The sequence below is a fragment of the Westerdykella ornata genome, assembly GCF_010094085.1.
Source record: "Westerdykella ornata strain CBS 379.55 unplaced genomic scaffold EI97scaffold_13, whole genome shotgun sequence".
NCBI classification, from domain to species: domain Eukaryota; kingdom Fungi; phylum Ascomycota; class Dothideomycetes; order Pleosporales; family Sporormiaceae; genus Westerdykella; species Westerdykella ornata.
The window spans coordinates 440,485-462,702 of record NW_022986863.1 but is presented as its reverse complement, the minus strand read 5'-3'; the positions used below and the strand labels follow the sequence as shown (position 1 = coordinate 462,702).

The following is a 22,218-nucleotide window of genomic DNA, read 5'->3' as shown; positions in this document are numbered from 1 at the left end:
AATCACGGTGCCATCTGCTTTCTTCTTCAAGCGCACCATTACTGATCTTTTCGGACAGAGAGCCTTTTATTTCCCTCGTGTTCAAACGAACCATTCGATACCACCCTATCCGAGATACTCAACCGTGAAGTCCACGATATACACGTCTCTCATACTTCGCGCATGCCATAACAAGGAACGACTCACGTGAGGACCGGTAGCTTTCTATAAAACAGGGCCTGGTGCTTCTGTGCATGTCTAAAGGACTACCACGAGGCCAACCAATGCATTCCCGGGAACCAGTAGCATAAACCGCATGCTCGCCCTGAGAAGATGCGTTCCCGTATCGCCGTCAGGAGCTCAGCAGCTTTGCTAATGTCAACGCATACATCCCTACGGAGAACGACCGAGAATGATCCGGCTGCCATCCAACTTCAGCAGTTTTCCTGTATCCTCCAGTCCGAACCGTTGCCTACCTCAGCGATATGTCCTCTGGGTCGGCACTCCGCTGCGTGACTGAAGATTTGCCAGAAGGGTTAGAGCTGCACCTTGAGCACCTGCGCAGTTGTCATGAGTGGTGGAACGTTCAGTCATATTCGGGTAGAGAAGAGCTTAAGGTTTGTAGCGATGACGGCGGTACGATGGCGGTTCTGATGGTGCCCAGTAAAGATGACGATGGTGATGTCGTTGCTCACGGCGATCCCGTCGAGAAAACCGCCGAGCACGTGACTCATCCGTGACGCTACTCCACGCGGATGCTCGGACACTACCAAGTCCAAAACACTTATAAGCATCACTTCCAGGTCTCAGAGGCTTCCTCTTCATCTCCACTGCCGCATATCGTCTGGAATAACAAGACCACCACTCCGCCCGGCCGTTATAAAGTCACTGAATTCACTACCCTCCTCAGAATGCGTCGGCCCAGCCCCTCAGGCATCGCTACAGCCATGGCTGGGGCCTCCGGTATGGGCGAGAAACTGAGGTTTCTACGGAACCTCTGGAAAACAATCACAAGATCAAGCCTCCGTCCGGTCTCCAAGAAGGCACCGATTTCACTCGCCTCCCTGGATTCCCTCGCGCCAGTCCGTCATGACATCACTGCAGCCGTGGCTGAAGCCGGCCGGTCGTATCCGCGAGAAACTGAGATTCCTACCATCCCTCTGGGAGACATATTGCCGGTACGACCCGCGTCCCACGGCGTGCCGCATCGAACCCGTCTGTCCTGACTCCATACCTCTGCATGCGATGTACCGGAGTAAAGCTTTCGACGCTACCGAATTCTATATCGTCCGCACATCTGGCCCTGCCCAGGGACCAGCCAGTCCCGAAATCGCTCGTGCTCTCGAGGGATGGCAATATCATAATACCTGCCGCTGTGCCGCCTTTGTCGCATCCCACGTTCTGTGCCAGATGCTTAGAGGAGACCCTGACATAGAGAAGCTGAGGTGGCATTCCTTCGCCGTCAGAAAGCCGTTTGTCCTTTTCCCGGATATTTTCTTGGAGAAAGAATTCGAGCCTCTCACTTTCCTCAATCACGAAGTGATTGTGCTGTACGGTCAAAAGGGCGCGTACGTAATGGACCTCTCCGGGAAGCAATTTGGCTTGCCGGATTTGTTCTTCACTCTGGAGGAATACGCTCAATATACGATCGTTGACGCGCCCAGCTGCACACGGTCCCCCTCCCGCGAATTGGAAAAACAGGGGATTCCTCTGGATTTCCGCTTCAAGGAGCCCGCTTCCATCGACACGTATGAGTTGGCTTGGCTGATGCAGTTTGCCCTGGATGCTTGCATACATGGTCATCGCATTGTTCGGACGGAAAGCAAAACAGCGCAATGCGGGCTCCTTGATTTACCACCCTCCGAACGGAAATTGGCACACTCGCAGGTTACGGGATTATTTGAACTTGGCATGCGGAAGCTGAAATCGTCCGAAACGTTTGGAGAAGATTTGGAAGATTACAGGAAGTGGGGAAGAACGTTCTGGCCTGATATATTGAATCAGAAGGTAGCATCACGTGCTGATGAGTTGAAAGAGCACGGCAGTGGAATTGTCTGCTGAAGAGGAGGTAAACAGGCAGGATCGTTTGCTGAGAAAAGCGAAACAGGGGGCAGATTCATAAGCTACTGGGAGACCTTCTGGGGTGTTGAGCAATCCCGTGCTCCGTCTCCCTCTTCGCCCCGGCTGTACCCTCCCCTGGATCGTTGAGCCCTTTCCGCTCCTGCGGGTTCCCAACCCGGGGACTAGAGCTTATGACCCCAAGTTCAAAGCAGGATAATGCGCTATATGTAAGGAGCTTTTGGCAGTTTGGCGACAAGCCATCCCTCACCTACATGCATCTCAATGACTGCCATAGTCGTCAAGCATGAGCCGGCACGGCATAGTGTTGTACGACGTTAAGGGCGGTAGTAAAAGCTTCGGCAACCGTCCTCACCTCATCAAAAACAGGCGAGAGTTGTTCAGGGGTCTTCTATACAATATGGAAAGCCCACAGTATCAACCTTCCATGCGGATACTTGCCCTTGGTCACTGTTCGACTTATCTTGCACATGTTTGCTGTAATGTGTCTAGTAGATGTCTGGGACATATATGATATCCATCTGTGTGCGGAAACGGGGAGAAGACGACGTTGGGGTAATTAAGGTATTACTATGCTCCTGGAGTCGCTGCTTCAAGGGTAGGAGAGTCGTAACCTGGTTCAGACACGAGGATGTGTGAAAGGATTTGCGGGTTTAACAGACGGTTTGAGAGAGGTATAGATGAAAATAGAACGATGATTCTCGATTCTGTTGAGTAAATAACCGCATGTCTTGTGCTGCGCATGTGTTGCACGTTTGGCTCAGTAGCAGTCCGAGGACAAAGATCGTACACTGGGAATTAAGTCTATCTCAACGGCATGCATATCATGAACACAACATAGTCGTTAACAAAGAAACCTTGCAAGGCAATGAAGCAAAGCAAAAGAAGTTTGGGGTATCTACCTATGTATCAGTACATAGTTCCGACCACTGTCTACAACAAAACCGCAAATCCTGTCTAACAACCCAATGGAGACGACGACAATAGAAGCACAAAAGCCCTATGGAAATGGGCAGCAATCATACATAAAAACAGAACAGAACATCCAGCAACAAGTCTCACTCCCATCCTCCGCCTCACCCCTACTGCGTCCCCGTCCCCACCCTCTTCTTCCCCTTCCCCTTCTTCGACCTCCCCTTTCTCGGGTCTTCCTGCTCGCTCGCGCCCTCACTATCCTCGTCATCGGTTACAAACCCAACCGCCTTCCCCATAGCGCGCGTCGCTTGGCGCGCACGTTCATGTGTCACGGTCCGCGACGATCGACTGCTACTACTCTCCGCCTTTGCAGCGGCGCGCTCAATGACCTCCTCACCCCGACGACGCAGCGAGTGACCGTGATGATGGCGGTGACGGTGGTCATCCGATGATGGTTGGCGTGTATGCGACATGCGACCCGTCGGCTCCTGGGGCAGGGCGTCACGCATGTCGCGGGCGTCCCAGGGGTCTAGTGGTAGTGGTGCTGCTCCCGGTTGGGCGAAGGGATTGGTGGTGTCTTGGCTGGTGTTGGAGAGGCGTGGGTTGGTGACTGCGAAGGGGTTCTCCTTGTCGTAGGAGGAGTGGCGGGCTGATGGGGGTCGGGAGAAGGACCGTGGTGCGACGGTGGGAGAGAGGAGTGGTGGCGGGAGGGAAGTGTTGCTGATAGACGCTGGCGTGACAATAGGCACAGGGGGTGACGGCTGTATGACGGATACTCTGTGCTGGCTCTGGCTGTTGCGGCGGTCGAGCGCTCCCGGGGGTAGAGTCGGGACGCCAGAGACACTGCCCCGTCGTGCGGTCACGGAGTTCCGGCGGGCCATGGGAGCGGCGTTATTCGCCATTGGAAGACGGTTGCCTCCTCGAGGGTCCCAGTAGTGAGACTGCTGTTGCTGCTCTAGGAGCGCTGCAGCTTGCTCCTCGCGCCTACGTCGTTCGTCTGCTTCCCGCTCCAGGGCGATTTGATTCTGCTCTTCGGCGAGCAGTCGCCTCTGCTCCAATACCTCGTGCTGGGACATGGATCGCCGGCGGCCTCTCTTCGTGGGATCTCTAGTCGGTGGGCGGGAGTCCCGTTCCTTACGACGGAGCTTGGATTCTGCGTTGCGGACTTCGCGTTCTTTACGGGCGATCTCGTCTTGCAGGCGTTCGGCTTCCTTCCTCGCTAGCCTTGCTGCTCGCTCTTGTGCCTCTTTGGCTGCGCGCTCTGCCTCCTGGGCAGCTCTGTCATCTTGCTGTTGCTGTTTCATGCGGCGTATTCTCTCACGCTCGTCCGCTCGATCTTTTTCATGTTCGGCGAACTTCTTCTCCGCACGTTCACGAGCACGAGCCTCTGCCCGGCCGCGCTCGATTTCAGCTTGTCGTCTGTCCTCCTCAGCTCTTCGTCGCTCCTCGTCCTGCATCATTTGTGCCATCTTGAGATCCGCCTGCTCTTGGTGACGCTTGTCGGCCTCGGCTCGCTCCCTGCGCTGCTGAGCCCGGAATTCATCCCGATCGGTGATCTCGGGAGCCGCAGCTCGGCTGGAGCTGGCCTGTGACGAGCTCGCGAAACCTTGAATGTGAGAATAGTCGAGAGGGAAAGTGCCCTCAGACCCGAAGCTCTCTTTGGAGTCCCTGGGTACAGCAATGGTGGTGCGGTACGGACTACTTGGAGGTTGAGAAGCTTGGGGCGATGCTGGAGCAGGTGGGGGATTGTGGACGATTGTCGGAGGATAGCGAGCTACCCTCCTGAGCGAAGGCGACTCTGCGTCCGAGGTTACGACCAGTGACGGTGGTCGACTCGACGTCGTGAAAGAGGACGTTGAGGAAGTCTGCCGGTGATGCGGCACGGCAGGACGCGTATTGTACCCCGGACCGGTTCCAGCAGGAGGAACAGGAGCTTCTGGGAACCCCGTGCGGAGTGTATAAGAGGCTTCGGAGCCAGGGGATTCGATGGCCACATCGTTGGAGGTGGTTGATGTACCACCCAGGGAGGTGCGCTTGTAGCTCTTTATGGACGCAGCCGGGTACTTCTTGCCTTTGTCTTTCTTAGAGCCGAAGTCGAAGATGATCTCTGGTTTGATGACCCGCGTGGTCTCACCCCTGCTGGTAGAGTCCCTCCGTGAATGTGTCGGCTTTTGCGGTTGGATGATGATGGTGGTCGCTCCTGTAGGAGTAGGCGGGTTATACGTAGAGGCCGGTGAAGCATTGTCGTCACGTGAAACAGACGATGCTGGTGGGCGTGATCGGTACTCGACCGTCTTCCTCCTCACGTTCGGACATAGTCTGCCTCCACGCGAGTTCTCGCACCGGAAACACTCTTCGAAGGCCTGACGGCGGCCGTCGTCGTCGACATAGACGCGCTCCTCTACTCTGCACATCGTGACGGAAGAGTGATGGGAAGAGTGATGGGACGAGGCCTGGTTTGCTCCGTCGGGTTGCTTCTCGTTCTCTTGATAGGGGTTGGTCCAGTCCGTTCAGTAAAGAGTGATGGAAGAGGTCCCTTCGCCCGCCTTAGTGCCGACTTAAGGCCCGAAGTCCGGAATATAGGTTGTAAGCCGGCAACGAAAGATGGGATGGGAGACCCTAAGGGAAGGGCCCAGTAGCCGATGTCTGTATGAAGCTTTGCTGAAGGGCAGATCCAACCATAGATGTAATCCACGTGAGTTGGACCGATAGCTGGTGAGAGGGGGGAAGTGATGTGACTATTTAGGGAGCAGATGACGGGCTTGACTGAGACAAGGGGCCGATAGCGGGACAGCGGTAAGCAGTGATGGTAAGGCAAGATAGAATGGGACAGGAAAGAAAATGTAACGAGGATAGGAAATGTTGGACTGAAGGGTGTCGTGCAGCAGGATGCAGGCGTATATGCACAGAAATCAGGTAGAGGTTGTGGTGGATGCAGCCCTACTTGGGCAGAGACTGTATATGTAGTTCGGGGCTAGATTGTAGCCTGAAGGGCGGCCTGCCAGTGGCCAGGCTCAGATTACACAGGGAGGCTAGCTGCCAAAGTCCGCGCCCACATTGATGTCATGAAGAGAAGGCGCATGAACCACAGGGTCCATCCTGCCGGCTGCGCAGGGCGCGATGGGTTGTGGTTCCTCGACGGGTAGCAGCGCGATGAATTGGGCGTGCACAGCCTCGAACACTTGAGCCAGGATCAGATGGAGAGCGAGCAGAGACACCGCTCCAGCCACAACCAGGCCCCGAACCGCTGCATTATCGCGGATGAAGAGGGCCTGACCGGCCTAGGGCTGAAGGAAGTGTGGACGGTGTTGCGGTTTGGGACTCCATGATGATCAAAGTGCTCGGAGACGAGGGCATTCGCCGTCTCTCGGGCCATGTCTCAGACTCGATCGGCGCCCAATAGCTGCGTTCCGAACACTCAGACGGCCGACAGATGGAGGTTCCGGAGGAAACCTGTGCGCGCGGGATGCTGAGCGATGGGCCCAGGGGCAGTAGTGGTGGTGAGGATGAAGGAACGTTTGCGATGGCAGCTGAAGAGGAATGCCGGGTAGTGTGGAGGCTATGCATCCTCACCAGCCACAAGCCAGGGGCCGTCTTGGTCTTCCTCCGATATCATTGATCCTCAACGCCCAATTGCCCCTGGATAGTGCACCTTTGGGCGTCGCTGCCAGACGATGCAGCGGGCGCTAAAGAGGCGACCGTCTTGGTGCAGGAGTGGAGGAGCGGTTCGCAGGAGACACGCAGAAGGGATTCGCGCCTTCGCCCTTTTCTGAACAATGGCCGTTCTGCGCAAATGGGCACGCCGAATTTCAACCCAACCACCCTCATCGTCAATCGGCAAGCGGCCAGAAATCGAGATGGCAATATGGCAAAATGATATCGCCGCCGTGGAACTGTACGCATGGGCAGCTGCCAGCCTTTGCCTTGTTGCCTCGTTCTCTGCCCTGGTCGATGGCCATTTTGACATTCAACTGGTCCCAATCGATGCATCAGACGGAAAAGTCAGTTTTGATCTGATGTCTGTGCCAATGGCGCCGGTTCGTATTCTATTGCCAAACCAATGGGCTGGCACATGCTGATTCTCCATTGTAACTGCAACATAAAACGAGAAAAAATACTTTTGAAATTCAGCTACAAATATTCAGCTAAATCTCCACAATATCATCACTCAGCGCCAAAATGCTGCCAGGACAGGCACATGGCGCATGTCGTACTCCCACCATCTCCAGTATTCAATGCCAGTTCGAGCCTCGCCTCAGAGCCACACATAACACAACCTTGGGAAGGCGTAGCCTCTGAGATATTCTTTTGCCACGCTGAATAATGGTGTTTTGTCTGCTTACTTGTCTAGACCTACCATCAAGTCTAGCAATTTTGTGGCTTCGTGCAACTCAGATGTGTGGGCAGAGTGAAGATAGTATTAGGGCCAGGACATGGTGTGATCCCGCACATTCCGCAAGCGGCCCGCTTGAGAAAGCTCAGTGTCCCTTCTGATTAAATAATACTACACAGTATTCTAGTCTTCGGCCAGTACCCAACAGCTTGTAGCTATCCTTCGACGATTTACTACGAGATACCCAATGCGTGTATGGACCAAACTTTTTTCACTTCCATGCTGTGGGCGTAAAGCCTCCCCGTCCCAATCAAACCCAAAAAATGACTGTCAGATCTCTGGCAATACAAAGATTCTTCATTGTTGCAGGGTGTCTACGACTATCTGAGCACCCCGGTCCCAGTTCTCCTCCCCCCAAGCTCTCAAGCTCATCATCATCACGGCCCCCACCTTCAACCATTTCTTATTGGCTAAGCACAGCCACTCAGCCACATAGACTATACCCCAACTGGGTATGTTTGTGGCACAGCATTCACCACTGCTTCTCCAGCCTCGTTCATGATCAACCCTGAAGCCACATGCACTCTCATAACAAGAAAACGGAAGCCGCAGTCTTCCGTCTCACTCAGCATCACTTCCGGGCCGTCGCTGTTTTCGATTACATCTCCGTCTCCAACGCAAGGCCACTGCGACTTATCAACCGGACCGAACATATGGCCCCAATGAATTACAAACGATGGATCCAGAAGAGGGCGCTAACCCACTCTGCAAGAGCTCCAAACATTAGGCAACAGTGCTTCTTGGTGTTTCGACCGTCTTCCACAACCTAATCCGTGTCGTGGGGGATTGGAGCAGGCCTGACAGCCTGGTATCTGCCGGGCGTAAAGTTGAAACGCATGCGCAAGCGCCCAGGTCCCCGAGACACCAAACATCGCGTCCTAAGCAAGTGTACGGCACAGCAAGACAGAATGCTGCTCGTGATTAGTATCACTTTGTGGTTGGCAACTTCAATGCAATTCCCCCTGCTGGCGTACGCGTGTGTAGTGGCGTAGTAATGGAACATAACCATAGTATCCTTTATGAGCCTGCAAGTACCTAATACCTCACCTCCTTTAGATTGACGTCACGGGTTTGACAATCCGCACAGCCTTCTTTTCTCGCCTACATCGGACACTTCACTTCGCCGCACACACTCCCTTTTCAGTACCATTCCCGCGATCCCGCCCCAAACCTGCATCTCCTTATCGATCATTTATCCTTTCTCCCGCAGCCTACTCATCTTCTCCACGTGCGGAAACTCGCCCCTCGCCCTGTGTTCCCCTCCACCGTCTCACCCTGCCACAGCACCAGCCTCGAATCCTTCGCGTCTTGTCGATCTCGCCGCTGTCCAAAGTACCCGATACATCCAAGCCTCGCCCGTGGCTATGTACTTAAAGAGTTTATCATTTAGTATCTCTCTGAATTTACATTGACGATTAGAAATAAGCACTAAAACAGTACTTAGCTTCTCGTCCTGACCCTTGTCGAGGTGAATGCTGGTGCTGAGACTCTCGAACTGGCCGATATGCTAGCGGATGTCTTTGATGTGTGGTGTTAAGGCTGCCATCGTGTACTGAAGCTAGAGTGGCCAATGTTGGAGGTCCGATGGTTGAGGTGGGAGTGAAGAGTGGAAATGCTGCTGTGCGGCACAGGGGGAAGTGAGGCTATGCACTCTGCAGTTGACCTCCACTCTCAGTAGGAGTCCGTGATATGGTGAGGATTCGTTCCGTGTTTTAGGCTCATTGTAAACCTTCGCAACAGAGGTAAATGGAATTGGGATTTAATAGACTATCGTGTCCTAACCTAAGAACGCCTCCGAGTATGGGCAATCTATGTAGCCCTCGGCTATTCAGACGGGCTACGGACGAACTCTGCCCAAGCATAGCCCTTGAAAAAGTCCTCCACGAGTGACTGAGGCTCTTCCTTTCCATAAGATCCTCCAGAGCTAGTTGGATAATGCCACGAACAACCTGCTCCAGCTCTGCCAATCTTTCTTCCTAGTTGCATACCTAGTCCTGAGCTCGTTACACTCATGGGCAAGTGCGTCACGCTCGTCAATCAGTACGTTCACGCGACTCGTTCGCTTTTGCAGCTTCTCTTGAAGTTCCATGCATTCAACCTTCTTCACTTCCAGCTCCCGGGTCTTTTGGTTTAACGCTTCTTGTGCCCCTCCTTCACTCTGTATCGTGTCCAGAGTCTCTAAAATTTTTTGCAACTCCTCCTCCTGGGCCTCCATTTCCTCCCTGGCCCGCGCGAGCTCTCGAATCCTCTGTTCCAAAAACTTCTCGTAGTCGTCCTTCTGGGCCTCCATTTCCTCGCTTACCCGCGTGAGCTCTCGAGTGTTCTGCTCCAAAGCCTTCTGGTGCTCCTCTTTTTGGGCCTCCATTTCCTTCCTTACCTGCATAAACTCAGCAGACGGAGACTTCGGGTACAGTAATAGAACCCAACTCCTTCTCTCCCACTCTTGCTTCAACAGAGCAGACGGGGGAGGGAGAGGAGGGAGATGTCATGGTCAGTGTAGTAAGCTTTCTCAGCTACATACAATCCCGGCTGTCACGTCGTAGTTAGTTTGAGATTCGTTACGGGCTCGCGTCTACGGCAAGCACACATCGTGATATGCATTCTCTCTATGTAACTCGTCCCCCGGGTCGTCGAATTGAACGCTTGCTGCCCCTGCCTCTCTCCAGCCTTCTACGCCAGCTGTAGGCCGCATCACTGTCACGCAGGTTACCCCAAGATCCCAGCCTACACGCTACAGCCTGTCCCTGCGCGTAACTGGTTTCTCCTGTAACCGTATCAAGTGCCTCACGCAAACTCATCATCCTCTCTCAACTCGGCCTCCTCGTCGTCTTTGACCAAGCCACCGAATTCGCCAGCCAACAGACCACCCTTCTTCCTCGTGTTGAATCGGGAATTCGGCAAATAGGACATGGGGAGATTCTTTGCCCGCACAAGCTGGATCTGCTCAATGTTGATTACGTCGGCAACGGCTGCGTCCAGAGTGGCCCTGTCGATGGGTGGTGGAGGTTCCCGTGGGGGTACCCATCCCTCACGCGTGCCTCATACATGTTCTTCCGCTCCCGCATACCCCGAACGTGGGCCTCGATCCAGCAGTCACTTGTCATGGTGACCAAGAGCACGTCGTGCTTCTGTCCGATGCGGTACGCTCTCGCAGTGGCCTGGATCTCGTTGTGCGGCGACCAACTCAACGCAAGAATGACTTCGTGCGATGCACAGGTAATATTAACCCCCTCTTGGAGGCATCCTGTCGACGCCAACAGCACGGAGCCTTTTGGGCTCCTCTCAAACTGACTCAAGATATCGTACCGGTCTGGTTGATTGGGCACGTTCTTGCCGTCGATGCGGAAAATCCTGCGGGTGCCATTCGCGTATTCGGGCTCTTGCTGGAGCCGCAGCTCCATAAGGTCCAAAGCCCGCATCCAAGCCGCGAAGACGATTGTCCGAGTATCTGGGCGTGTGTTCTCTGCGTGGTACTGCATGATCTCCGCTGTGGTGTCGTTTAAGCGGCTGCTGTCTCTCACGTTGAACTCGAGGTTGCTGGGGTCCCGGAAACACCCCATGCGTTTCTCCCACTCCTTTACCCTGGCTTTGGGGCTGTTCTTGCCCCGTGGCATCATGAGAACGAGCTCTGGATGCACGGCTGCTAAGCGCGCAGCTTGTAATGCTGCGCGACCCTTCGGCAACCCATCAGGTGGCCTTCTTTTCTCTTCACTTAAAACGCAAAACCAGTCCAGATACTGCTTAGTCTTCTCGTCGACTTCGCTGACGACCCGTTTTGCAACCAGTCTTGGGAACGTGGCGCAAACTTGATATATCACTTCCTTCTTGCGCCTCCGTATCATCCATCTGACGAGTTCTTTGCGCAGGAGGCCAAGTCTGGTTGGGTCGTCATTCCCAGAGAGCATGAATTCCTGTTCACGTCAGCCCAGCGCTGTGCTGCATACTGTCGACTTACACCTCGAAATTGCATGTTGTTGCTGAGGACGGGATGCTTCAACAGTACAAAGTACCCGTGGAGATCGTCCAGATGGTTTTTGGTAACCGTGCCGGTCAGGCCCCAAGTGACGCGTCGTTGGATATATGTAGTCGACTTGGATCGCTTCGTAGCCGTGTTCACAAATCGCGAAGCTTCGTTGACAAACAGCCTAGAGGACCGTTAGCATGGTTCCAGCGCCTCCGTGTGCGGTCCTTACGTCGCCCATTCCGTACTCAGGATGAGTGGCTCTCGGGGCTTTTTCGCGTTCTTGGGTCCCTCTTCTTCTTCTTCCTCTTCTTCTTGCTCTTCCTCCTCTTCTTCTTCTTCTTCAGAGTCCGATCCCACCTCCTCTCCGGGGTCAACTTCGCCGTCCTCATCGGGACAAATCACTTTGTACTCCGCTGTTATGGCCTGGTCGCCCACCACAAGCACGTCCGCCCGTTCTATATCCTCCCGAGTTAGCTCGCTCGCTGGTTTCCCACCCTCTGCGCTGTCATGGCCATAGACCACCGTGAGCCTCCCGGGCCACACCCACTTTCCAAACTCCCTCTGCCAGTTGTGGATGAGTGTAGGCGGCGCGACAACGAGCACCTTGCCTCGCTCGCACGCCGTGTATCGATCGTAGAGCATGTACGCGATGGCCGTGGCCGTCTTTCCGAGGCCCATCTCGTCGGCCAGTAGCCCCCCGCCTTGGGGTTTCATGGCAATCATTTCAGCAAGGCCTTGCCGCTGGAACAGGTACAAGGTCCCTCGGAGACACGGTGGGGGCAGGGCCGGCCCCAGAACTGGTATTGTGGGCATGATGCACAGCGGGATGGGCCCGGTAGGTGTGGAGATGAACCTGGGGTGCGTGAGAATACTGGTCGAACGGGGGCCTTGGAACCTGACTTACCAGGGCTCGCAACCCGATGCGGGTCGGCTGGCGGGGGTGAGAATGAAAGATAGAGTGGCAGGCTGAGACCTCGGCGCAGTCACAAGGAAGTGTTTATGGGAGAGGCGGTGGGCGTGAAGCTGGAGGACATGCAAGTGAGAGAGGTGTGCGATTCAGTATTCTGTCTGTACAGAGGCAAGGAAGATTGTGTCGAGGCGAGGAAGAGTGTGTTGAGGGAAGGAAGAGTGTGTTGAAGGCGAGGAAGAGTGTAGTGAGTGGAGTGGTCGATTTATCTGGCTGGAGATGGCCCAAGCGTAGGGTGAGCGGTGAGAGACGAACCCCCAGCGAATCCAACATCACCTGATGAGTAGTTGCCATAGTCAATTAACGGCTGATCCGTAAGTAGTTATGGCATGTCGTTCAGCATCCCATTTCGACCGGTCGAACCATCTGACTTGGCCTTGTAGCCAGCCAAATGCCTCTGTGCCTGTACGCATCCCCGGATGAGGACATAGCACACACAAGTCATTGGGTTCTGGGGTGCAGGAGTCGCCTTAGCTTCATGGTAATGATCATTAAATCTATCTAATGAGTGACTAGATGTTCGCAGACTGCCCCGCGGGTTTTCCCGATCCACTGCCTCAAGGTTCCATCCATCGCGAGGGCGGCTACTGGTTCCTTACCGTCATGAAGACCTCCACGCATAGTTCTAGCTGCTCGACATGGTTTTGCACTTCGGAGAGCTTGTCCTCGAGCTCCTGTATATGGTTGTCTTTCTCCCGTATATGGTTGTCTTTCTCCCGTATATGGTTGTCTTTCTCTCGTATCTGGTGGTCTTTCTCTCGTATCTGGTGGTCTTTCTCTCGTATTTGGTTGTCTTTCTCTCGTATTTGGTTGTCTTTCTCCTCACATTGCTGCTCCCGCTCGGAAACACGTTCGCGCTCGGCCCTCAACCGTTCCACCACATCCATCCTGACCATATCAAGGTGTCTGTAATGAGCCTTCATACGGGTTTTGGCTTTCCCGAGAGCCGTGATCATGCCCAGTTGCTTTCGGGTCAACTCTTCGAGGGCACGCACCCTCGTCCTGCACGCTCTGCCCTCCTTCGTCAGGGTATCCACTGACTTCTTCAACTCGTCCGTGGCTTGTCTGGACGCCTGGAGTTTGGATTCGAGCTCCTCTTCCCTATTTACCAGACGGTTCAGCGTCCGTATGGCCTTCTCTCGCAGTCGGTACTTGCTGTCTCGTAGGGCCTGAAAGATCTGGCTATGGAATTCCATATCTGGCGCATAGTCGGCAACCCCTTTCCCAGTGATGTCGTATTCAATTCCATCAGCATGACGACGTGGTGTCTGGATCTCGGCGCGTGGTGGCATGCAGTCCAAAGCAGCCGAGTTGGCATGGCGAAGGCGATGGGTGAGGGCCAAGTGCGCTTCCCGGGCAAGGCGGAGCTCTTCCTCCAAACGGATATCTTCCAGCGCTCCCAACAGTCAGCTCTTCTGTAACTGGCAACTCGAGATAGGCATCTACGGTAGAGGATTGCCTTAGTTCCTGCCTGTACTACATATAAAATTAGCATCTATAGCCTATAGCTATAACAGCTTATTCATAGAAGTTAAAGCTACTATACAGCAAGTCTACAGAGGAGCTATTAGCTACAGTGCTATCTCTGCTACAATAGCAAGTACAGCTTATAATAAAACGCTCTTTTTACAGCTCTCTACGTATAAAATAGTCCTCCTTAGATATCTTATAGAGTTTAGCTAGGGTACTGTTAAGTAGCACCTACTACTGCAAGCTGCTAGCTTAGCTGCAATACTAGGATTCTAACTAATTAGCAGATACAGCAGTTATAGAAGCCTTCCTACACCTACAGACTGTACTACCTACGGCAGGGCCTATTACTAGCTCTTAACTGCTTATCTAAGCTGTAACCCGTAGGAGATACGATCCGTAGTACTGACTGTTGGGAGCGCTGATATCTTCCGTCGTAGATCCAAGCTCTCCGCGGCCTGCTGTTGCGGAAGTTTGCCAACTGCCTCTTCCCACAACCTCAGATCCTCTTCGAGTGCAGTGGCCTTCTTTTGGAAATGGACCAGCTGCTGGCACTGGCCCCTCAGTCCCTCCTTCTCATCTGCGAGAGCATTCGTCTCCTCTCTCTGCTCACGGAGTCGTTCTGTCAGCTCGGAGTTGTCTGCCTGCAGATGAGCAATCGTCACGTCTCGGTCGTGGAGCGCTTCATCCGCCTCTTCAAGGGTTGCGTGAAACTTCTGCTCGGCCTTGTCGCAGTCCGCTTTGAGCTCCTGTGAGCTCCCTTCCAGAACAACACACCTTTCCTCCGCAGCTTTGATCCTCTTCGCCAGCGTCTCTACATCTCGTTGCATGTTCGCTATTTGCCCCTCCTTTCTGTCGAGCTCGCGCTGGTGCTTCGTAACCCATTCCGCATCCGCCGCGGCCAGTTCTTGCTCTAGACGAGCAACTTCTCCAACCAGGACAGTCTTCTCGGCCTCAACGGCCGACGCCCGCCGTCGAGCATCCTGCAGCGGCTCATGCACTCATCTGCGTTGCTCCAGTCGATTCACAGACTATCTTGACATGGGAATTCACTTTCCATGTGTGGGCGATTCCTACAGGGACTGATGCATCTAGGTGTGTGCAATTCTGTCTTCTTTGTATGCGTCTCTGTGTACCTTAAGGCGATGCGCTCTTTCTTTTCCTTCGGGCTTGACCATCTAGGAAGGGGCGCTTAGCCCTTGGACTAACGCTTACCGAACTCAACTCCCCAAGAAACTAGCTATACCATGTCGCATAAGGTTAGGTCGCAGCTAAAGAAACTAGAGGTAAGATCCCTGAAATTTACGAAGTGAATTCTGTCTGCTAAGCAAGAAACCTATGACAAGCTAAATAGCTACACAAGCAGGGGACGAAGGCATAAGATTCCAGAGAAAGGAGAAATAGTGTAGCTCGGTGTCAACGCCTTCCTTCCTTCTAAGAGGATATTTGCTGCTTCCGCATAGAGGGGTAGATGACCTAGTCTAGAGCTAAAAGAAGACAAAGAATAAAAAAGGGAAAGAAGCTCAATGAAGAAAAGCCAGTATCCATGTAGCATCCATTCCTTCCGTGCAGAGATATGCCATATCGCTGCTAAAAAATTGTCTCTAACCAGATGCATTGGTCCTCCTCTACCTCCATCATAAAAAGATCTAGAGGCTGCACGCGCTGGCTTACGCGATAACCATTATTCTCTTCCGACCTCAGTTCCGAGCGTATCTGGTCTAGGCTGTCTCCGTCAGATAACCTTCGCAGAATGTGATAAGGATTTAATCTTTGGTCATAATCAAACTCATCTGCGGCCCATGTCCGCAGCGCCTCGGTCCATTCATCCTTGGGGTTATAGTTCTCGACCCACTTCCGGGGCCTCTTTCCATCTTCAGGGAGATGTCCGCATCGCTCTAAACACCTCTGAAACTTTGCTTCCATATACGCCTTTTGCTGCTCCAGATTAAATTGGTAACGCTGTGGTATGAAGCCGTCCTCGTCATGAATCCAGCGACCAGTTGCATGCGTCAGAAAAGACTCCGAGTCTTCAACCTTGATTTTCAATAGCTCGTCGACGTCTTCCTGGTCCCTTAAAGGGTCCTCGTAAATTTCAATGTACTTAATCGGGATTTTAAGGCTGTCCCGATTGAACGCAACCCGATCCGCGGTGAACCCGTAGCCGAGATCATTCATGGAGCTGATCTTCTGGCGGATGAGATCGGCCAATGTACCGTTGTACGTGATCCCAAGGTGCCCAAACGCTTCGAAGCAGTTCTCATAGAAGCCGAATTCATGGAGGTAAACAGCTACATGACTATCGCTCAAGAATTGTAGCCAGCGATCGACATATGCATCGGAAAAGAACGGCTCCTTCCAATCTCCCGCGAATTCGTAACGAGGGTGCAAGTCTCTACCTGTAAGCTGGAGGAGATGCAGCCACGCCTCCTTGACGGCTTTGGGCTGCTCGGAATAGTGTTCCCCTTTGACACCATTCCAAGGGAGTGTTACCTCAAGAACTTTGCGGGGCTCTAATTGTGGGTGGCCGTTCGCAGGAGAAGGACGACCTGCGGCCGGCGGAGATGGTATATCGCGAACTTTCAGTTCTTCCGTGTCTTCGACTTTGACGGGCCGTTCGGATGGATTCATCGCGAGGGAAAGTTGGGCGCCGATATAGGCTACCGACACATCTCGGGGGTTGGCACCCGCCGATACAGTGTCCGTTCCTTCCAGTGTTCTCACTCGCTTGCTGGTGACCGTGGCCTCGCTGCGTTCGGACTCTTGTGGACGGTGTCGCTTCCCCAGAACCCAGTCTTCCTTCGCCATCGGCGGGTCGAGAGCAACACGCAATGCGCCCAGAGTATACAGCAGCGTCAGGACACACTTGAGAGGGCACTTGTCTTTGAAGGCCCCCGCAGCCATCAGCACGGGAATCAGTTCACTGGAATCAGTGTAAGGAAACTTGCAGCGGATGTCGGTCTTATGGCTGTTAGCGAGAACGTCTCCGGATAAGATTGAAACCTACTTTAACGAGCACAAATTCCAGGTTGCCATCACTGTATGCCTTTCCCGGGCGGTCGTCTATCGCGGCAAGCTCAGAAAGCTCCTGTGTTTTGACAGAGTATATCGTACAATTCGTGCACTCTGGACTGCCCTTTTCCCATCGCGCTAAACTGCGCTGTCCATTGTGTGTGAGTAATTCGAAAATGACGGGTGCCAGGGGATCCCCAAAAGCTTCATATGCGGCTCCGCCTAGGACCCTGAAAGAACGATTAATGTACGAAAGTATCTCGAGGATGAGCAGCCATGTCCTGTCCGTGGATGCGTGTTCGCAGAAGATGTGTCGGATATCGGACGGGTAGGTAAACGGAACCCGCCACGGGCAGTATGGTAGGCTGGCATTCATTCCGAGAAGCGTCAAGAAGGCCGTCAGCGAGACTTCGCTCCGCCGCGTGAACGCATTCTTTTCCAACGTGGTCATTCTCCGGTCGGAGATTCCGGTCGGAGACCATTGCTGGAGCCCCGTCGGCCACCTCAGATGCTTCGCTTTCTGAGTCCTTTTACTTGCCCAAGCAGATTTCAAAAGGTGCCAACTCTAGCGGCGAAGACGCGACTGTTAAGGCCTTTGTAACCCGATATAGTGGCAATGAGGCAGAGCAGACGCGTGCAAGATGTTTCCGGTAAAAGGACGGCAGGTCGAGAGGTTGGTAAGAATCAAGCTGGTGGTGGGGCAGTGGCAGAGCGATCCTGTCTCAGTGGTGAAATACGCGTGCAATCTGAGCTCGAGATGGACCCGCTAGCTGTAGACGTGTCAGAAGCGCGCGCTAGCAAAGTAAGAGGTGCGTTGGTAACGCATCAGGAGAACTTTACCTAAAGACACGACCTAGGTATGACGGATTGGCGGGCGCGACTCGAGTGAGCGGTTACGATAGGTGGAGATCGTTAGTTGGAAGAGAAGGCGTGAGATGGTTGGTGGGAAGGGAGAGGGAGAGATTCGAGGGTGTAGGTGCAGAGAAGTGGGAGAAGGAACGGTGGCGGTGTGGGAAGCGCGAGATTCGAGACCGTATATGGGTCTATAACCGATACTTGATGTTGGGGCGGAGTGATGGGAAGAGCTGATATGTGCAAAGAGTGCAAGCAGTGTTCGTGGCAGCGAGAGAGGAACTGTCTTGTCAGTTCGACGGCAATTTAAGATTGAATGGATGGAGTGAGTATTGGAAGGAGGCGAGAGAACGGTCAATTAGCGAGGGAGTCAGTCAAGGAGGGAAGACGGTGCCAGGTGGGAGAGGGCAAGATCATAATGTCATCGGCGAGGTAGTAAGGCAAAGTAGGATAGGAAGAGCAGTTCACGTATTCATAGAGACACTAGTAGTTATCACTGCCAAGTCGCAATCGATATTAAACTCTTAATCGACCGCTAAAGATAACCTGACGTGAGCGGGTGTTGGATAGCAAGAGAGGGCCCCTTCTACAGTTTGAGAGCTTTTCGAACCAGGTCTACCAGCACCTTCTCTCAAGCACGCCCATGTGCGAGAGTCGATTGTCTGCTCACACGAGCTTGAAGTGAAGAGACCTTGGAACGTGAAGAAGATGCCTCGAACAAGTGACGAGTCCGGAAAGCTGATTGGAGTACTACCTCTTCAGGCTTGTTTTGAAAGGTGCCTTCCGGATTTGGGAGGTGCACAACCTATTCTTCTCCTCCCAACCTCATCCTTATTAGCTACGCCCCTCTCTACTCTTACCTTCTTCTCCCACTCCATAGACTTTGTACTCTTACTCTCACTCTCACTTCTCCTCTCAACCTCAATCTTACTGTCATAACTGCTCACATCTCTACTCTCACCTCTTTTCTCACCGTCCGCCTGCTCATTCGCACCTCATCGGTCATCCACCGGCGATACGGCCTCGAGGCCCTGCGTTCGTAACCGCTTTGCTTACAGAACAAAGTGAGAGAAACGGAAAACCAAATGGAGGGGAGGGTAAGAAGGACAGCGACCGCCTATCAAAGACAGGTTGGTGGCTGTAGGTCTTCAGTAAACCCGCAACTAAGACGCGCAGGGAACGAGTACCCAGCTCCTGGCTGAAAATGAGCGATTGCGAGAACGCCTGGATCGACTAGAGCAGTCAGTGAAGCCCCTCTCTCAAAGAGTTGACATTACTGACAGCAAAAACAGGCAACATTCTAACGACATAACCCGTATGGGAGAGCTCCACAACCAGTTGACAGCGAGCGAAAACTATATACAGGCACTGGAGTCTCGTATTGCGGAGTTGTCTCGACGCAGCCTGTCGCATACGCTCTCTCCTCAAGCACCCACGCAGCCGTCCAGCCCACCAGGTCCTGCGTCGGCGGACTACGTGTCTTCATACACTTCGATATCAACTTCCGCTCCTCCCCGGCGTTCTCCCGGCCTGGAGGTCATTGCAAGCCCAATTCAGAACCCCATTACTTTCCAGGCGCATGGGTTTACTATCGAAATCTACGGAGGGGTCTTGGGCCTGTCAAGAGACGCAGCGGCAGTCCCTGAGACAGTTCGGGCGGTTGTGGCTAGTCGTGTTGCGGAGTGCGCGCCGTTCCAGGTGAAATATGTTGGTCGCTGCACCTATTACTATCTGGAGCACACTATCTGGTCACGCTCCCAGGGCCCTAATGCCGGCTGCCGCAGGTGTGCTAACGCGGGAAAGCCGTGCCTCCGCATTATCGGGCCAAATACATAGGTTGATGTTGCTGCCTCTGTTGGACTGTCTAAGAGAAGGGTTCTCTCCAAGCGACCACGAATTCTGGATTCGACCCGTGCAAAACCGGTACAGTGAGAAGACAAACCCGAAACTGTGGGATCGCGATGGGGTATGGAGGACCAACAACCAACACTGACTTTCTGCGCACGCTTTGGTGATCTGTCATTGGCTTCGGGTTTCCGGCTTCATTGGCTTCTGTCGTACTGGGGGGCAATTTTGACGAGGTCTTCACACGCGTCACTGTACCTTCCGTATATGTATTCATTCTCCGTAGAATCTATTGGTTCGCACATCGATGAGACAAATGCAGGCCTTGATCCATTTCTACCTCTTCCCTTTCTAAGGAGTTCTCATGCATTGCCTATTAATCCTTCTGTCTTGTAGAGTCTCAGTTGTTAGTTTGTTAAGGAGCAAGCCATGTAAGCATGCGTTGAATCCTCCTCATTTGGCTGCATTGATAGTGTCATCTCGGGTTGTTACATATCGTCTTGATTTATATAGCTAACTTGTGTTGCGTCAGCACCTAGCAGGGTGTCTCGTCCGTCTCGCCTTTATAATAGTATTACAGGGTAGTAGAATCGGCTTAGGAGGGAGACGCTGCAGGTATAGATAGAAAGACGCTGTAGCTAAGTAACAACTAAGGCTAGAAACTAGTTAGGTACCTACTCCGTAGCCGTACGGAGGTTGCTATATCTGCTGTAACTACTAGTTAGCTAGATCTTAGTGTTGCACCTGCAGGTTGGTGCTACCTACTAGTGCCCTAAGCAAGATTTTGTATAATCTACAATTTTAGGAAAAACCTTGTAGCAAGCTATAACTAGTTAGAATCTACAGCTATAGCTAATGTGATGGCCCAAGGCAAGGCTCTGCTGGCCACAGCCGTGGCTCTGTCGGTCACGGGACCACGTGGCTGCCTTGGCCATCACGAAGTCATATGAGGCTTCCTTTCACCATCCTATCTTTGAGCACTGGCCTTTGCCAAGCCCGTAGCACCTGCTCGCTTACTGAGCGTGCCCCCAGTGTATATAGATCATCAGGTGGAAGCGGTTCTTCTGCTCTCCACCTTTGGATACCGTGAAATAGATCCCAACGTCTCCACCATTCGCTATCGCCTCACGCAGTTGCAGTGCAGGACATAGTGATACAGCCGTGCGTAGCAACCCCGGGACCGTCCTCACAGCTAACAGTTCCTCTGTAGCTACGCTGTACAGTATATTTAACTCCTAGGACTAAGCCGTAGCTCTAACAGCCTGTAATAGCTTACTTTGTATGTAGTACTGTACGTAGCGTAGGCGAATTTAGACTATAGCTATTAAATTTTGTCTACCGTTACGAAGGCACTAAGTGTTGAAAGCACTAGTTATATACTACTTATTCACCCTTTGCAGCCTGTTCTCTCTCTGCAAACTATTCCCAAGGCTTGACCCGTATTAACTCCTTGTCCTCCTAGAATATTTTGCCCATACCTGAATCCTTAATGTAACTTGTCTCTCCCCGCTGATCGCTCATGCTTGCACACCGTTCCCTCACCGCAGCCCGTCTCAAGTTCCCTCCGCAGCCCGTTGTCCTCCCGCCTAGATATCTTCGTACCCTAAGATATCTTCCATCCAAAGCGTCAAGCGAACTCGTTATCCTCCCGCAACTCGTCCTCCTCGTGATCAGACTGATAGCACTCCTCACATTGGCAGAATCTGGAATTGCCGTACAATAAATGGAAAACACCAAAGCGGTCTGCGGTGATCTGGTGTCTGTTGATCCAGTCTGGGAAAGCGTCCTCCATGATATCCCCCTCCCTGCTGCCGGAAGGTGTCTCGACAAAAGGTGGATGGGGTATCGGACCCGAAGAAGACGCGAGGCCGGCAATGACCGAGGTGTTGGTCCGGGGGATATCTGTAAAGAGTAAGGGTCTGCGCGTTGATACATGTGGATGAAGTTGTAGTGACATACCGGAGAGTCTGACAGGACCTTGGACAGCCTGACTGTGGCTTTCCTGTGACGTTGGCTCCATGGAGCACCCTAAGCAGCTCACACTTTCCGCGATCAGGCGACCAACTATATCCTTCCAGTCCTTCGACTTGAAGACTTCCTGAGTAAAGACGTGATATTTACTGTCGCAGAATCCGTCTTTCGCTGCTTGCTCCAGAAAGCTCGTCGCTGCTGTGATGTTCCGCTCCAAGGTGCTCGTAAGCTCGCCGCGCGCTTTCTGTTCGCGCTCCCTGAGTCTACTGATTTCACTGTTGTGCTGCTCCAACTCCGTCCGCCGCAGCGACCGTTGCTCCGCAACGTCGATCTCAAGTTGCTCTGCCCGCATTTTCAACGCGGCGACTGCATCCTGTTACTCTAACGATAGGCGATGACTTTCTGCGATTATCTCGGCTATGGTGAGTTCCCCGGAAACCTTGACATGTCAGCAGTCAACTTCGAGGACGTCGTTAAGGTAGGGAATACTACATTAGGGTCGCCACCAGGAATCGTGGTACGGACTTCGGACGATTCGCCCTTTACGGCGCAAGTCTCGACTGGTGCCTTTGCTCGTTTGGCGGCACCCTCATCGCCTTGTTCACAGTCGTCGTCCCGGCCTCGTTTCTGGAGACTGCGCTCTCCGCCAAGCAAATCGTGTGCGGCTTTACCGTGTTGAGACATTGTCTGTTGTAAAACAGGTGAGCAAGTGCCTGCTACATATGCCTGAAAAACTGGGGTAATCTCACTTTGAGCGAATGAAACTCACTA

The 22,218-nt window shown here is 53.2% G+C and overlaps 7 protein-coding genes across 7 annotated transcripts; 1 reads left to right on the top strand and 6 right to left on the bottom strand.

Annotated features, from left to right (window-relative positions):
* Positions 1 to 464: 464 nt before the first annotated feature.
* Positions 465 to 2,040, top strand: EI97DRAFT_443120 (uncharacterized protein; the record flags this gene model as incomplete). Its single annotated transcript, XM_033799798.1, has 3 exons — positions 465 to 596; positions 783 to 1,194; positions 1,241 to 2,040. 3 exons carry the CDS (start codon positions 465 to 467, stop codon positions 2,038 to 2,040), a joined length of 1,344 nt encoding a protein of 447 aa, XP_033653241.1.
* Positions 2,041 to 3,140: 1,100 nt separating this feature from the next.
* Positions 3,141 to 5,387, bottom strand: EI97DRAFT_443119 (uncharacterized protein; the record flags this gene model as incomplete). The annotated part of the gene is made up of 1 exon (XM_033799797.1): positions 3,141 to 5,387. The coding sequence occupies one exon, from the start codon at positions 5,385 to 5,387 to the stop codon at positions 3,141 to 3,143; it is 2,247 nt and encodes a 748-aa protein (XP_033653240.1).
* A 3,903-nt stretch (positions 5,388 to 9,290) lies between these two features.
* On the bottom strand, positions 9,291 to 9,731 carry EI97DRAFT_459160 (uncharacterized protein; the record flags this gene model as incomplete). The annotated part of the gene is made up of 1 exon (XM_033800976.1): positions 9,291 to 9,731. The coding sequence occupies one exon, from the start codon at positions 9,729 to 9,731 to the stop codon at positions 9,291 to 9,293; it is 441 nt and encodes a 146-aa protein (XP_033653239.1).
* Positions 9,732 to 10,102: 371 nt separating this feature from the next.
* EI97DRAFT_69842 (uncharacterized protein) lies at positions 10,103 to 10,965 on the bottom strand. The gene has a single exon (XM_033803011.1). The coding sequence runs from the start codon at positions 10,924 to 10,926 to the stop codon at positions 10,321 to 10,323; it is 606 nt and encodes a 201-aa protein (XP_033653238.1). The 5' UTR covers positions 10,927 to 10,965; the 3' UTR covers positions 10,103 to 10,320.
* Positions 10,966 to 11,445: 480 nt separating this feature from the next.
* Positions 11,446 to 12,464, bottom strand: EI97DRAFT_69835 (uncharacterized protein). The gene is made up of 2 exons (XM_033803010.1): positions 12,235 to 12,464; positions 11,446 to 12,183 (listed from the first exon to the last, which is right to left on the bottom strand). The coding sequence occupies exon 2, from the start codon at positions 12,141 to 12,143 to the stop codon at positions 11,556 to 11,558; it is 588 nt and encodes a 195-aa protein (XP_033653237.1). The 5' UTR covers positions 12,144 to 12,183; positions 12,235 to 12,464; the 3' UTR covers positions 11,446 to 11,555.
* A 2,840-nt stretch (positions 12,465 to 15,304) lies between these two features.
* EI97DRAFT_69829 (uncharacterized protein) lies at positions 15,305 to 15,994 on the bottom strand. The gene has a single exon (XM_033803009.1). The coding sequence runs from the start codon at positions 15,943 to 15,945 to the stop codon at positions 15,358 to 15,360; it is 588 nt and encodes a 195-aa protein (XP_033653236.1). The 5' UTR covers positions 15,946 to 15,994; the 3' UTR covers positions 15,305 to 15,357.
* A 5,109-nt stretch (positions 15,995 to 21,103) lies between these two features.
* EI97DRAFT_459158 (uncharacterized protein) lies at positions 21,104 to 22,131 on the bottom strand (the record flags this gene model as incomplete). The annotated part of the gene is made up of 4 exons (XM_033800975.1): positions 21,104 to 21,378; positions 21,436 to 21,789; positions 21,847 to 21,886; positions 21,940 to 22,131. The coding sequence occupies 4 exons, from the start codon at positions 22,129 to 22,131 to the stop codon at positions 21,104 to 21,106; spliced, it is 861 nt and encodes a 286-aa protein (XP_033653235.1).
* Positions 22,132 to 22,218: the final 87 nt, after the last annotated feature.

Coding starts and splice junctions, on each gene's coding strand:
- EI97DRAFT_69842 (XM_033803011.1), bottom strand. CDS start 10,926: ATGGGGTGTTTCCGGGACCCCAGCAACCTCGAGTTCAACGTGAGAGAC.
- EI97DRAFT_69835 (XM_033803010.1), bottom strand. CDS start 12,143: ATGCCCACAATACCAGTTCTGGGGCCGGCCCTGCCCCCACCGTGTCTC.
- EI97DRAFT_69829 (XM_033803009.1), bottom strand. CDS start 15,945: ATGAATGATCTCGGCTACGGGTTCACCGCGGATCGGGTTGCGTTCAAT.